Here is a 15,158-nt window from a genome sequence, read left to right as displayed (position 1 = left end):
AAAATAAACAAGCTGCATAAGGGACAAGAAGAGTGAGCATATAGGAAGAATCCAAACAATATCATTTTATGGATCAGAGAGTCCAACACAAGTAATGTTTTTCTTCAAGAGGCCCACCAAGGGACTTTCTACAATAATAAACCTGCAAAGAAAATTTACCCTTGGTCCATGTTATGCTAAGGGAGGCAAATTAAAGCATTAATGGTTAGCAGTCCAAGGAAAAAAATACCATGGCAATGCATTTGGCTGCTGTGTAAGTAACTGACGTATGCTTGGCTGTTGCCTTCTTCCCTTCTGTGGGTCGTGCAGGACACAGTCCATAATTTAAATGTTCCTTTGGAGGTTTATACAGCTTTCATAAAATGGGATATGTTCCCTCCCCCTGCTCCATGTGCTGCAGACCTATTGGTCCTGTTTTCTTTGCAGCTTTAGAATCTGGCAGCATAAAAGTAAAGTGTAAAGACATTACAATGTGCAGCTTTGTGTATTAGGAATGGAAAAATGATTAATTCATACAATAATACTGCAACCATAACTAGGATGGCCACCCATTACCATTACCTTGTTTAAAAAAACAAAAAAACAAATTGATCATTGCCTTTTATTGATTCATTTCCTTGAAATGAAATAGAAATGAAATTAAATCTTCCTATCCAAAGCATTTCAGGATTGGAGATGTATTAGAGGCACTTGTATAGAAGCATGCACCCAAGTGTGAACTGAAGTGCTAACTATCTCCCCCAACACCATTTGTTCAGAATTAACCTCTGTTTCAGCTAGACTTCTCCGTGTTTTGGGGAAACTGTTGTTGCATTGCATTGTTGGAAGTGATTCTCTGGCTGTAGATAGCAAAGAGAGTAGTAAGTGATTATATGAGAGAAGACAACATGATGTATCCAGAGCATAGTGAAGCACTGCTTTAGACAGATTCTCCAACAGAACAGACTACCCTGCATGGTGGAGTCACATTTCACCACCACCGTACAGGCATTCAGCATTTCCAGCCTTCTAATAACACAAATTTTATCATTGTTAGATATCTATCCAGCTATACATATTTTAAAGTATTAAAGCCAGCAAATTCACTAAAAGTCAAAACCTCCAGCATGAAAAATGCAAATGAAGTACTGTGCATAAACAAACCAGTTATTGAGTTTGGTTATATAACCTTCCCATGCACTTACCACAAATTTCAGTCAGCCTATTTTAGAATACTGGGCTTTATTATTTCATAGTTGAGTTCAGTACTATTGAGATCTCTCTGTCAGGAGCTTCCATCCTTGTAATGACAAGAAAAGACATTGTACGTTTGCCAGATATGGTAATGAACAGCCTTCTGTGAACTCTCTTTGCACTTCTTGCATTGATCAGTAAATGTTACTTAGTGACACAGGATGCATTGCTAATTTGGTTTATTTTATTTATTTGGGTAGGCATTATTGTGGAGCCAATCACATTACCTTTATAAAGCTAAAGACGGACAGTTGACTCAACAGAGTGTTAAATAGCCAATGAGTAATGTTTTTTTTTTTTTTTAAAGGAGGACGTTAAAATAATAGAATCTTTTTTTGGAAAATTGATTCCACAAGAGGTAGCAAGAAAGAGGAAAGAGAGTGGAGTGATGAAGGGGAAACAGGGGAAATGGAATTGGATAGATGGGAGGTGTATTTCTCTTTCTCCTGATGGTGTGCCAGAGTCCTGTAAAGACTTGCTTCCTACCAAAAAAAAATCGATCAACACCTCTAATTTCCCTGTGCGCTGACTGATTTTCCACAGAATAATGGGATCTGGAAGCCTCATCACCAGGACAGGAAAGCTATTCGTCCTGGCCCAGCGTAAGCATTTTTTTGGTGACTGTATTCTCTGTAGACTCTCCACAGGGACATGAGTTTTATAATATAATGTGCCTGAAAAAAATCATGACAATTTGGAGTAGCTCCCTCCTGGAACTAGTCCTAGATGCTCCAGCATCAGGAATCAAATCTCTCCCATGGGGATACTCGACCATCTGTTGGGTCGCATGGACTGATGCGCAACTGGCCATAATGTTACTCAGAGAGATGGGATTCAGTCCGTCGTAGTAGCCCTTTCTTCAGCAAGACTCCCCTGGTCAATTTGGTGCCTGAAGTCTGTGCCAGCTAGAATAGTACAGGTCTCCAGCGCAATGGCTACTTAGCTCAGTTGGCAGCCTACAAAGTGAAGTCTTAAGCTGAAAATAGCAGAACACTACCTTATCCCATATATAGTGTAGGGAATGGCTTCAGGAACCCCAGAATGTATAGTGTTACACTGTGCTATCATTCACGGACTGGCTTGAACAAATCAAAATATATTGCCCTCCTCAACAAAAACATGAAGATATGTTTGAACTGAATGGGTTTGAGTCACTGAGCAGGCGGTAGTTCCACCCTTTTTAGGTTTCATAAAGTCTCAAGTAAAAATCCTTTGTTGCATTTTATTAAAAAAAGTTTAGTACCGTGTTTTGTTAAGAATGCTGAAAATGAGGGTATGTGGAATGTGCAGAGATGGATAGGAAGGAATAATACCCTGTAATACCCAATGCAATGAAAAGAGACCAAGAGAGGAAAGCAAAAGAAAGAATTTTCTGCACAACCGGGTTATTTTTAAATTAAGGCTGATTTCTGCAGTAAAATCAGAAACACAAAGGAATTAAAATAATGCTCTCCTTTCCCCTCATCTGAGTGATATATCACAGCAGTGTGCGTGAAAAAACAAATAAAGGAAAACAGAACAGACAACGACACAGAATTCAGAATTTTAGCATAGCTTGTTTATTGTTTTATACTTTTTTGCATAGGGAAACATACTCACTTCCAGTAATGTAGTAATGAGTGTATGCTAACGGCGATGGCTGAATACAATGTTATAATCAAATATTGTCAAAGATGTAAAAGTTTTTTTTCCCCACACACCAGTGAAAAAAAATGTGGCAAATCCAGCTGTCCGGTATCTTATTCCGTCACCTGTAAAGACTGATTAGTGATTAAGCGTCTGCTGAAGCATCGTTATCCTTATAATCAAGTAAAAACAGAACCTCTGAAGCATTGTAAGTATGCCAGTACCAAAAATTTTAGCCAGTATACGGTTTCCTCTGTCCAATTCTGAACTGTGTGTAAAACTGAATTTCCACACTCTCTTTCCTGGTGTGAAGGGAATGGCTGTGCAGCAAGCAAGCAATTAATGACAAACTACTACAGTAATATTGGTAGAGTATAATGGCAAAACAAAAACCTTTTAAGATTTAACACTGTGCGAGTGTTCTCTGAAAAACACCTCAACCTTTCATCTTTTCCTCCCTACTAAACTCAGCGTGGGGAGAAATTCAAACAGCATGCTTTAAAAAAAAAAAAAAAACTAAACAAAACCAAAACAAACTAACAAACAAAAACAGTAACGAAGACAATTGAGACACGTATTGTCATGGCGGGGACACGTGTTGTCATGGCATGGTTACATTTTTTTCATCCAATAGCAGTGGCTCACTTAAAGTGTATTTTTTTAATTAACCCACATTTCCATTTGGATTTTGAAGGTGGCTGAATCTTGAACATGGAGGCATTAAAAGAACCCCCCCTCCCCCAGTTTCCCTCACTTCAGTGCAGGGGCATGGGCAGCTTCAAAGACCAAAGGAGAGCCCCCTTGGGGAGAATCCGGGGGCATGGCGGACAGCAGCATGCAGGGGCCAGTGGTATAAAAACATGGCTCCCCCAGCCTCAGGGTGAAAACATGTACACAGAACAGAGCTTAGGAACAACCAACGGTTACAGAAACAAAGAAATACAACTTGCAGTAAAACGACAGGCACTGCTTGTTCACAATAATTTTTGGTATTCACTGTTTATATCTGTCCTTCTTCATTTTACCTTTACGTGTTGGACAATCAATACTGTGTGTAACACAACACTGTGTAAACAGTAAAGGTCTGATGCCCAGCTGTGAGGTGGGGCTGCTCTCTCTGTCTCTCTCTCTCTCTCTCTCTCTCTCTGGTAATTCTACAGAGGAGGGCATGACATAAGGACTACCTGAGTCCAGGGCGATGAACAATACCTAAATCACACACCAGTCACTGGTCTGCCAATTAAATTAATGAAAAAAAAAACACTAAATTGTAGATGAGAAATAACAGATTATCTTTTGTGATTCAAATGAGGCTCTGATCATCATCAAAACCTAAGCTTTTTCAAACATCCTCACTGGTAGCCCAATACATTTCAGGTCAAAGAAATAAATACATGTAAAATATCAAAATGAGCACAATTTTTGAAGGCCTCCTGTCATTGGGAACAGATCAAAACAATAGGCCCATGGACTTTTGTCTCACAGGAGAATCTGAGGACATTGCATTCCAAAAAAAAAAAAATCCATTGATTATTTTTAAAGACAAGCTGTAAAATGGGCACATCATGTAGCTTCTAATGAAAGCTACGCTCAAACCACATCCTATATTTGATTCAGCATTTTCCACTGGACCTGAGACAAAAACAGTTCAGATATCCTCAACGGTTTATAAATATGTTGCTGTATCTGGAATAAACAAATTCTCCTTTGATATATTTCAGTCACAAATCTTCCACCTGCTGTCATTCTACCATTGCAGTTCTTGATTTATTTAATACAAGCTAATATAAACACACACAGAGTACTGAAATGCTAAATCAATGATAATTTGTGACTTACATATGGTTGAGATATTTTAGTCGCAGGTATGTTGTATGGTCACGTGACATGTAGTGTTTTTTAGGGATGGAAAACTGGGCTACATTGGATTCCAGTATTAAGTTAGCCATGTACCTTAGAGCTGATTTTAGTCATTAGTAGAGGTGATGTGGTATCATATATACACAGTGATGCTGCTATTTAAGATCAGAGGAAAGCGAAATGCCCTTAGTTCATGATTTGTCCATGATTAGGCAGGGTAACTTTGGACTGCTATATGCTGAGAAACCTGCTCAAGTATACTTTGTTTGTTTGCATACATATGTAATTTCAATGAAAATAAAGTCAAATAATAAAACTCGCTGTTTGTTTCTGGATTTGAGGACAGTAGGCCTCTAATTTAACCCTTCCCAAACCTGAGACATGATAAGGATCCAATGTCTATATCATGCCAAGCCTGGAAAGCCAGCTAGGCTTATAGCTTCTGTGACACATGCAAATCTATGCCCAGAAAAGGGGATATAGTCTTTGATCCAGGGAACCAATCAAGCAACCAATCAGCTCCTTCATTTCATGATAGTCAGAGACATCTGTTTGCCTGAACGTCTGTATCCTGGAATAGACAATAAGCAAAACAACATTCATATCTGAGCTGCAACAGGAAAGGCACGCACACCTCAGTAACATGCTCCGAAGTGCCCACTCCCAGCATCCAGTGAGACAGTGTCCCTCCACTCTTAACCAATGCAAATACAATGACACATCTACCTATGATTGTCTGGACTGGTCAAAAACACAGGACAGCTCACTAGTCCAAACACATCGATTACCCAGTCCACTGGCCGCAACTAACTCAAGTACCCTTTAAATCCAAAATAAGCTGCCTACCACCTCAGTCGAAACCATCAAGTCATTAGCACACTCAGCGACACAAAGTTTAAAAGAAGCACGCTTCTTTTTTATTAAGAGGCAAAGTCCAGTGGGCTACACTTGTGATGCATGTATGGAAAATCCAAAAGAGACCAAATTAAAGTGATGGTTTTCACTCTCTGGTGTTTTTTTTCTCACTCTCTTATCTCACTCTTCCCGCCATCTGTTTCAGGTTGAATTTTGGAAACACACATTTTTAGGGCATTGTTACACAAAGCATCAATACTAAAATATCTAGAAAGAAAGGAAAGAGAAGAATTGTCTCTGTGTATGGGCTCAAAGCTTGCATGACAGTAAAAAAGGGCAGAATCGCCAGATGGATTTACAATAAAAATAAGAGACATGATAATGGAATTTGCATATTTCCTTGAAGCCAACTGAAAAACTGGCTCCTTTCAGTTATATTAGATTACTGGAGCCAACATTTCATGTTGACAAATCAAAGACACGTTTTCCTGTTGTAGTGGGACTGTAGTGGGTTAGCCCCACCCAAGGAAGATGTGACTAAAGCCATATTATAATACTCCACAGCTTCGCTGTCAGCCTATGACAAAAAATTTTCATAAACAGATGCCTACATACACTGCATTCTTATCAAAATACTGCAAGCTCTTGTCAATGTGGTGTTTCGGCCAAATTGTAATAGTTCCGACAATAGTGATTATCTTTGAATAAGTATTACGACCATATCATTAAATGTAATCATATTTTTACATGCATGGATTTGGATATCAATGGCATTCCTTTATATGCAAGACCATCCATTTTGTGTGGGCCCTTGTCTGCATGATACAGTTCTATTAGGTACAAGTTTAAAAAAAAAAAAAAAATAGAACGTAATAATAACATGGTGCACTGCTAACTGTGTAGGCTAGTTCACAGGACATGTGGTGTGGTGTCAGGGCGTGGCCCCTGGGAAGCGACCAGCTATTCCACAGTGGAGGAGGAGGGAAGCTCAGCTGAACTGTGCCGGCCAAACCTGTCTTTCTCAGAGTACTGGTGCAGTTCGTTTGGCCAACAACTTTGAAATCCATAAAAACAAAAGTGCACACAAGGCACAAATACTTCCTTTTAAAAATAGTTCAAATAAAGGAGTAAATAATGTACATCAGTTTCTGAAACTGAAATGTCCCCTTGGCTATGCCGTGCATGTAAAGCAGATTTCAGTGGAGCGACTTTCATAGCAGTAGCGAAGACTTAGTAGGCTTAGTTAGACTTAGAGTTAGTTGCCAGAACTGGCTTGCCTCCTGGATGGCTGTACAAGTTCCCTCAATTGTCACTATTTTCATGACCATTGCTATGATTAGGGGGAAGCCAGGGGACCTCGTAATATTGAAGATGACCATTTAAAGAGACCCTTTCTGAGCAATGCCCATTTTCTGCCTGCAGCATTCTCTCACCTCATCACATCTTGTCCTGTCTAAAAAATAGGAAGGTTGTTTAGAGCTCTCTTTTGATATGTGCATCTGATGGACAAGAACAAGTACCATCTGACTGGCACTGAATTTCATTCAGGGGAGCTGTTGGGGTGTACCAACCAATAATACCAAGATCCTGACTAGGGTGTGTAAACAACACCTGCCATTTGACATATATAAAGTATCTGTAGAGATATCAGCATTGCCATCTCCACTGTAGAAACTACACTATACACTGTACATGGCCGTTAAAGACCCTGCTTTAAAAAATTACATAAAATCCTGTCCTTATTCTTAATAATAATGTCTCCCATTACACGAAGCAGTCAAAATGATAAATTATTTCCTACCGTCTATGAAAAAACAAAATAAAAAACAAAAAAGTCCAATTTACTATCAAGTTATTTTTTTGTATCTGTGTAGGCTATATATCTTCCAACACCAGGAGCCAATACTTCTTAAGTACAGGAATATGCCAAAACAGCTTTTTGTAGCATATACCACAACATCTTTTTTCTTATAAGAGGCCTACAAATTTAAACAAACAATCTGAACTCCACAAAGAGAGGAACACTCATCATAAAGCTAAACATTCTATTGGAACCAGTGTAATGGAACATTTTTTGTAACACTTTTTTTGTCATTTAAGACCATTTTTACAAATCGGGTACAGCAAGGTGCTTGAAAAAAACTGTACAACTTACAATTTACAGTCATACCACCACCACCCCCCCCAACCCTCCTCCCCCCACAACCCCACTCCATCCCAGCAAAGTAGCTGACTTCACACAGAAGGAATGAGAAATGGTGTAAATTAATTTAAGTAGGGGTACCTTGTTCTCCCTCCCTCCACTGCTGGGAAGTTCCAAAATGATCTCTCATTCTTCCCAAAGTGTTGGAGTGTGAATGAAATGAGATGGAGGAGTGATTCCATTTTCAAGTAAAAGGGCTCGCTACTTGGACAGCTTGGCTTCTCTAGCAGCAAACGAGGCAACCCTCTGCTGCCGTCTTAATGTATGAGTGCACGTATGCATGCGTGTAGGTTTGTAGCTATTAACTGCAGCACGAAAAGGTTATAGATGTTGAGCAGGCTTGTTTGGAGAGCATGAAAGCGAGGGCAACTGTCCTCCACTCTTCACAAGGAGAAACGGAACTGCCCTTGAAATAGAGGCTTTGAGATGTCTGGGTGTTACAGGGCCGTCTCCAGAGCGAGGCAAGCGTGTGAAGTGGGCAAACTAAACAAAAATATCTAGAACAGAATTGGGCCAGGGCTTTTGTCAGATAAGTGTAACAGTCTTAATGGTCCCCCTCAGACCCCATTTCAAAGCAGTGGTCATGTACCAGTTACTGGCCAGCATTTTTCTCACTCAAAGTCCAGTTTCTGAACAACCCCTTCCCTACCCATTCCTCTCTCTGTGCTAGCATTGTCCATCTCTGCTTGCCTGCCAGGTTAGCATTCCATCTCTTTTAACTATCCCTTCCCCCCCTCTCTCTCTGTGAACATGCATATGTATGCACACATATAACTGGTAGACACAGAGGGGAGGCAGCCTTATTTTCGATGTGTCTTTAGTATTGACAAATTATACTGCACAAGTTTGATTAATCACAAACTAGTGAAACTACTCAACAATTTGTATGAAAGAATTCATCATACATCGCTGGGGTACAGTATGTTATATGCAGGAGGCTGTAAGCACACATTGGAATTTCTAAATTTCTTAAACTTAAGCATCCAAATTCTAAGAATGACAAAGAGAGTGTACCTTAACAGTAAGACTGCTTTCAATGATTTATTATCTTTCAAATGTATATAAAAATGAAAATAATACAGAGACTGTGATTAAAATGCAACCCACCAATTTGTCCTCACAATACACTGGATATGAATCAGATTGGCACTCAGAACAGAAGCTTGATCAAACTGCTTTTGTCCTGGAATCAGCTGTTTTCCATAAACTTAATGTCTTATTAATATCCACAGCAAATTAAGAACATTTAGGAAAATGGATACACGGCACATCTCTCTCATAGGTTTGTCCTACTCAGCATTTTGAAGTTGTGTTAAGTGCAAGCGAAGCCCAAGCTATACCCTCAAAATGAGGTTACCCCATGACTTGCCTCAGCTCCCCCTCCCTCCCCCAAAAAAAGGGGGGAAACACTTCATCCCCTCTTCATTCAAATATATTTATCTTTGGACAACTTCCTCATCCTTCTTATGCATACTAAACTTTGGCCAATGTCAATGAAAAACATCTACGGCAACTAGCACCGCAAATTACTCAGCATTTTTCATATACAATATAAAGAGGAAGTCAAATGTGTTTTCAGTATAAACAGGACTGTTGGTATAGAAAAAAACTGACATTGCATAATGTTTTTAAAATAAACACAAGTTTAAAGACAAGGTTGTGGGGAAGATAATAATCAATGAAAACAAGAAATCTACTGAGAACATTCACAATGGAACAAGTGTTCCCACTACTCCAAAGGGAAGTGAATATAATCCAAAACAATTCCTCCAAAGTAAAAAGAACCACAGAGAGAGAACAAACCGAGTCTCGATAAATGTCATTACAATATCGTGGGGATTAAAAATACTATTCAAAATTATTCCATCTCATTTCTCCAAGCATGTTTTTTTAAAGAGTTTCTGTTTTTATAAAAATGGTAAACTTAATCTAGTGATTCTTTTACTTGGATAAAGAGAAGCATTCACACATGCAGCAATTTTGTATTTCTTTTTTTCGTTCAGAAATGCTGATTATACTCAAAAAGAGAAATTAATATTCGTAATGCGCTTTAATAGTTCATTGATTATCATCATTTTTACCCTAAGGCAAGGCACATAATGTGATAAATAATACATCGTGCAAGGTACAGGATTTATGATAGAGGGAGTTAGAAGGAAATCAACAGTAGGGCAGATGGAACAGAACCCATCAGTAGCATCGGTACCGACTGCATTAAGATCTACAGGGCAGAAGAACAGAACCCATCAGTACTGAACAGGACATGTCATCTCATCATTACAACGGTCAGATATATTTATTTTTGTATTTAGATATGTGAATGTACATTATTACCGAACCTTTAACGCCATGTTCTGCGAATAAATACAGGTGGAACCTGTACAGCAGTCATTGACATTGAAGTAATCAGAGCAGAACCGACTTGTACGAGTATTATTCCTATTCCCTTACGAATATTATTGGCCACTTATACGGTGTGTGTCAGTTTGATTGTGTTTATAGCAGAAACAAAGGGGCATACATGGGTCATAAGTGTTGTCGTGTGTCATGCTGTTTTGCCTCTTTCTTGAGCTGTGAAATATCATCAGGCCACTAGACGTTTCCGTGCAAATCCGCCGACACCTGTTTCCCTTCCAAACTGCTGCCTAACCTCAGGCTCGGAGCCGCCAGTTCTACCCCCGAAAAGCTCAGGTCTCAATTAAAAATGAAAAAAAAAAGCTCTACAGAAAAGCTTAGGCACTTTTCATGGCTTTAATATTTCGTGTTTTTTTTTCTTTTTATTTTATAAAGAAGCGTCCCAACCTAGTTTTAATGTTCGGTGCTAGTTTATGCCAATTCCACAGCACACGTGTTCCCATTTCTTAGTATTTTCAGATACATTTCAGACACTAACATGCTGGGAATAACTGTGGGAAGAGCGAGGCTGTCCTTTCCTCAACATTAAAAAGCACCAGAATAACACCATGTGCACTTAAAGCCATCACATACAGATACCTATGAAGTCGGCAACCAACCAGGAACAAAGTTCTCACAAACCTACAATAGGGGTTTCAGGCCTAGGCATCCTAGCACCAGACCATTTGACGCATTCACAGATTCATTCACTCATCCATGTACTGTATGCAATCTCCTGTATGCTTTAAAATATGCCACCCAAAAGTCCCTCTTCAGATTGTACATAGAAAATTTGGTTGAACAGGTCGCAATGGTAGGGTTATGCCACTAGAAATGCCATTGGATTCTTCTTTACACATGCACACAAAGGAAACATTTTCAAGATCAGTATATAAAATTTGAAACACAGTAGTACTGGATTAACAATTCTGATCATATTGACATAATAAGAAAGCCAATGATTGTAACTCAGGTACCCCGCTACCAAAAGAACTACTATACTACACTCTACTATCTTAAAAAAAAACTTGTGTTGCAGCATCTCATATGATTATGCCAAACATGTTAAAAAAATAGCTGCTAAAGAAGAAAATGAACTTTATAGTAGTGCAATGCATTTCATTTCCAATGAAATCGAAACAAAAAATATTTTAAAAAGAAAAGTGTTTCTCTCTTAGACTCACTTCTGCAGCACGAGACAGAAGTCTTTTTTTGCAAGTATTCCCAGAGCCACCATGCAGAAATAAAGCCATTGCATCTAGTCTGACTAAAAACTGCTTGCAAAACAGCGAGAAGAACACGACTCGGTGCAGTAATCGGGAGGTGCATTTTTAAAGATTTTTTTACGTACGCTTACTTTTATGTTTATTATAAACTTCCTCGACTGCGGAGGTCAGGATGTTTGGTCACTTTGTGGCCTACAATACAAACATTCTGCTAAGAAAAATAAAGGAGGAGGCAGCTGACCGTGTTGAACCTCGCTGCAAAGCACTGTGGGTAGAAGGAGAAGCAGGTCCGTGCCCACGCCCAGTGTTTTGGCATCAGGCCTCGAAAGCAGGAGAGGTCCCATCCGGAACGTTCCGTCCAGGAGAAGGTTTCTCTTTGATCCGAGACCCGTTTGTTGTCGTCGTATCACTTCCTGTGCAGAGCTCAGTCCAGGTGCCCTTCTTCTCCCGCACTGGTCTTACGATCATCACAGAGTTATTAACACCCACAAGCGAGTACTAGGAAACTCATCCTCCGAAAATAAAAGCGTTAAGTAAGTTACCGCACGCCGGGCAGCGCTGAAGGAACGTGCATTCTTAACATTTCTCCCTCTCGCTGCCAAAGAAATAAATATGCAGCACAGGTGATTGTCTAAGAAACTGCAAGATTTTTATCCGTTCAGTCAGAATTTAAAGTAAAGGGGCTCCTGGGAATCTAGGCGCAGCTCTCGGCCGCGTGTTCGCCCTCGTCCGCTTTCAAAAACGGGGATCTCTGTCGGCCGGTGGTCTTGGGAAGAAAATGTCGTTTCTGGAACAGCTCTTTTGGTTCTCCATTCTTGGCGGTTAAGAAAATAAAGGATACTTATTTTGCATATATGAGGAAGAAGCACCTTGAATAAGGAGGGAGAGCCCACATCCTGCACATGTTAGGGGGGGGTGTCGGGACCCCCACTGCCTCCAAAAATCCTCTTCTCTCTTTCAGCTATCCTTGAATTCTCTCTCTTCCTTCAAGATGCCCAATTAAAACTTCTTTTAAATCTACATATGCATATATATTTATTTTGCTTTCCCTCTCGCATCGCATTCATAATTCCACAATAAGTCCCAATTTCTTTGTCTCAAATCCATGTGTCCATGCTCCGAAGGATTATTTGTAAGCGTTCTTCAGTTCCCCAGATACCAAGACTGAAAGACAAAAAACAGACAACAAAAAAAGAGAAAAAATAACAAAACACTGATTAGTATACTGTATGCTTTTGTCTTGGGCTCTGAATAAAAAACAATTGTTTCAAAGTCAATAACTGTGTACGAGCGAGCGAGAGAGAGAGACAGAGAGACAGAGAGAGAGAGAGACAGATTGCAGGCATGTTACAGTATTAGTATACTGCACACTGTACAACACCTGTAATGTGTGTGTGTGATTGTGCATATATTTCTAGGCATATGTATATGCATAATTATGTGTGTTTGTGTTTGTCTGCATGCGTATGTGTGCGCGTGTGTGTGTGTTTGTGTACATGTGTTTTTGTCTGCATATGCACCATTCATTTGCAAATTCAGTCTTTGAAATGTTTCTATAATGTCTCAGCTCCTCTTCAGGCAGCCAATACACTCTGACCCACATGCAATGTTCAGCGAAGACATATCTTCCCAGTAGCACCGTCATCCTGGAAATAAATCAACTCACAGAGGTAGCACAGTTCTTTCTGCGTGATACGTGCCTTCGGTACACCAGTGATGAATAATTCAGGACCACTGAGCTTTGCTGCCAAACGGGGCTCGGCTGCCCCTCCCTCTACGGGGCTCTTAGCAGATCTGCGTTCTATCGGCCTTGCGAACAGACTCTTCTGGGCTCCAAGCATTTAGCTTCAGTCAGGACCAATGAGGCCCATTAAAATAACAGCGCTATTCCGAGTGAGGGAGAGACCCCAACAGGACTTGAAATTAAAATTACGTCCAAGTAAGAAGTTTTTTATTTTTATTTTTTTTAAATCTCTCGAAAGGGAACTCAAAAAAATTCCTAACCCCCTCTCTCTATCTCAATATTTTTTCTCCACCAAGTTTTAGAGCTTTTTAGCAGCCCTCCAGCCACCGTGTCTAAGTATGCCCATTTGTACAGACTTATTAAGAAACAATAAAACCTTGGCTGCCTTTTTCTTGTTAATGCAAGGAGTAGAAAACCACATGAATCCAGCTTTATGCTCTTCCTGTTTCTCCAGAACTCTGCTCTGAGATCAGCCAGCAGCACTGTCTGGAAAAGCCCCTTCCCACGTCCGACGCACACACACACACACTCACACACACACACACACACACACACGTGTACATATACAGAAGCACACACACATGCACAAACATGTACACAAACTCACATGCACATGCCCATGCCCGTGAACACACATCCATACACGTGCACACACACACACACGTTACATTACATTATATTACATTACAGACATTTGGCAGAGCGAAGTGACACATGCACTCATACTTGCATACAAACATGCATATGAAAACATACAGACACACAAGCAATTTATGAAATGTTGAATGCCAGCCTATTGTCAGGCCAGAATGCCATTATATACACTGTGAACGCATGCATAAACACATAAGCACACTCACGCACAGCAGACACATAGCACAGGTGCCATGCTGTGATATCTGAGCCCCATCTCTGCAGTACTTTTGCGAGAATGAAAACGTTGGAAACCGAAGCATCAGCTACATCAAAGAACACCGAAGTGTTTCGCAGGTATGTCTCCAGACGTGAAACAGAAGGACGGATGGGCAGTGGGGACACTTTGAAATGGAAATTCCCTGCAGTCTGCAGAGCTTCATGTCTCAGGAATGAGACTCATACCACATGTCACACAAAAGCAAATGCACATGCATGCACTCACACACGCACACACACACACACACACACACACACACACACAAACAGATGCAGTATATGCCTTCAGAATGTTTTCACCCCAGATTGATTATTTTTCCTTTCACTGTTCTGCAAAGTCAAATTAAAATACTGTATATTTGAAAGTGATTTTTTCCTCCTCTTATAGAAGCAACTCCCTTCAATGTCAAAGTAAAATAAAGCATTTAGAAGTTTTACAAATATTAAATTAAAAATAAAAGCCTGAAAATGACTTAACTGATAAGTTTTCACCTTTATATTAACAACCTAAATTAGGCCAGGTGTATTTCATTTTCTGAGAGATCACATTCATTAACAAGGCCCATTTATGCTGATTTGAATCCACTGTCTGTAATGATACAGTTCACCATCTTCAACTGCATCATTGCAGAATAAATATAACAAACTCTGCTGATCAGACCAGCCATGCTATCATAAAGTCCAAGCAACTGCCCACAGAACTCTGAGATGAAGTTGCAAGGTGGCAAACACTGGAGACAAATATAAAAAAGATTGGCAAAGCTTTGACCCATCCAAGGATCACTCTCCATTGTTGCAAAATGGAAAAAGTTTTTGGCACAACCCAGGCACTACCATGATCAAGCCATCCTACCAAACTGAGCAACCAGAGGAGAAGACCGACAGTCAGAGAAGTGCCCAAGTGGCCAGCTACAACCCCAACAGAGTCGCAAATCTCATTGGCCGAAATGGGAAAAACTATTGAGTACTTCGCAGATTTGGCTTCTTTGGACGAGTGGCTAGATGGAAGCCATTTCTGAGAAAGGCCAACATTAACTCACACCTGACAAACCCTGAGGCCTGATGAGACTAAGAGTGAGCTCTTTGGCTTTGCGCTGTCTGGCAC

General features: G+C 40.1%; 1 protein-coding gene across 4 annotated transcripts in view; it reads right to left on the bottom strand.

Moving 5' to 3' along the window:
• Window positions 1-2,769: 2,769 nt before the first annotated feature.
• LOC135256849 (nuclear factor 1 C-type-like) overlaps window positions 2,770-15,158 on the bottom strand; it is a 92,733-nt gene continuing 80,344 nt past the window's right edge. For all 4 annotated transcript variants that reach the window (XM_064339052.1, XM_064339051.1, XM_064339053.1 and 1 more), the window contains one exon: window positions 2,770-12,561. In XM_064339052.1, the coding sequence (XP_064195122.1) occupies window positions 12,541-12,561 (21 nt within the window). In that variant the 3' untranslated portion in view covers window positions 2,770-12,540. The remainder of the gene's footprint in view (window positions 12,562-15,158) is intronic.

The sequence above is a fragment of the Anguilla rostrata genome, chromosome 6, assembly GCF_018555375.3.
Source record: "Anguilla rostrata isolate EN2019 chromosome 6, ASM1855537v3, whole genome shotgun sequence".
Taxonomy (NCBI): Eukaryota; Metazoa; Chordata; class Actinopteri; order Anguilliformes; family Anguillidae; genus Anguilla; species Anguilla rostrata.
This window is presented reverse-complemented; position numbering and strand designations above follow the sequence as displayed.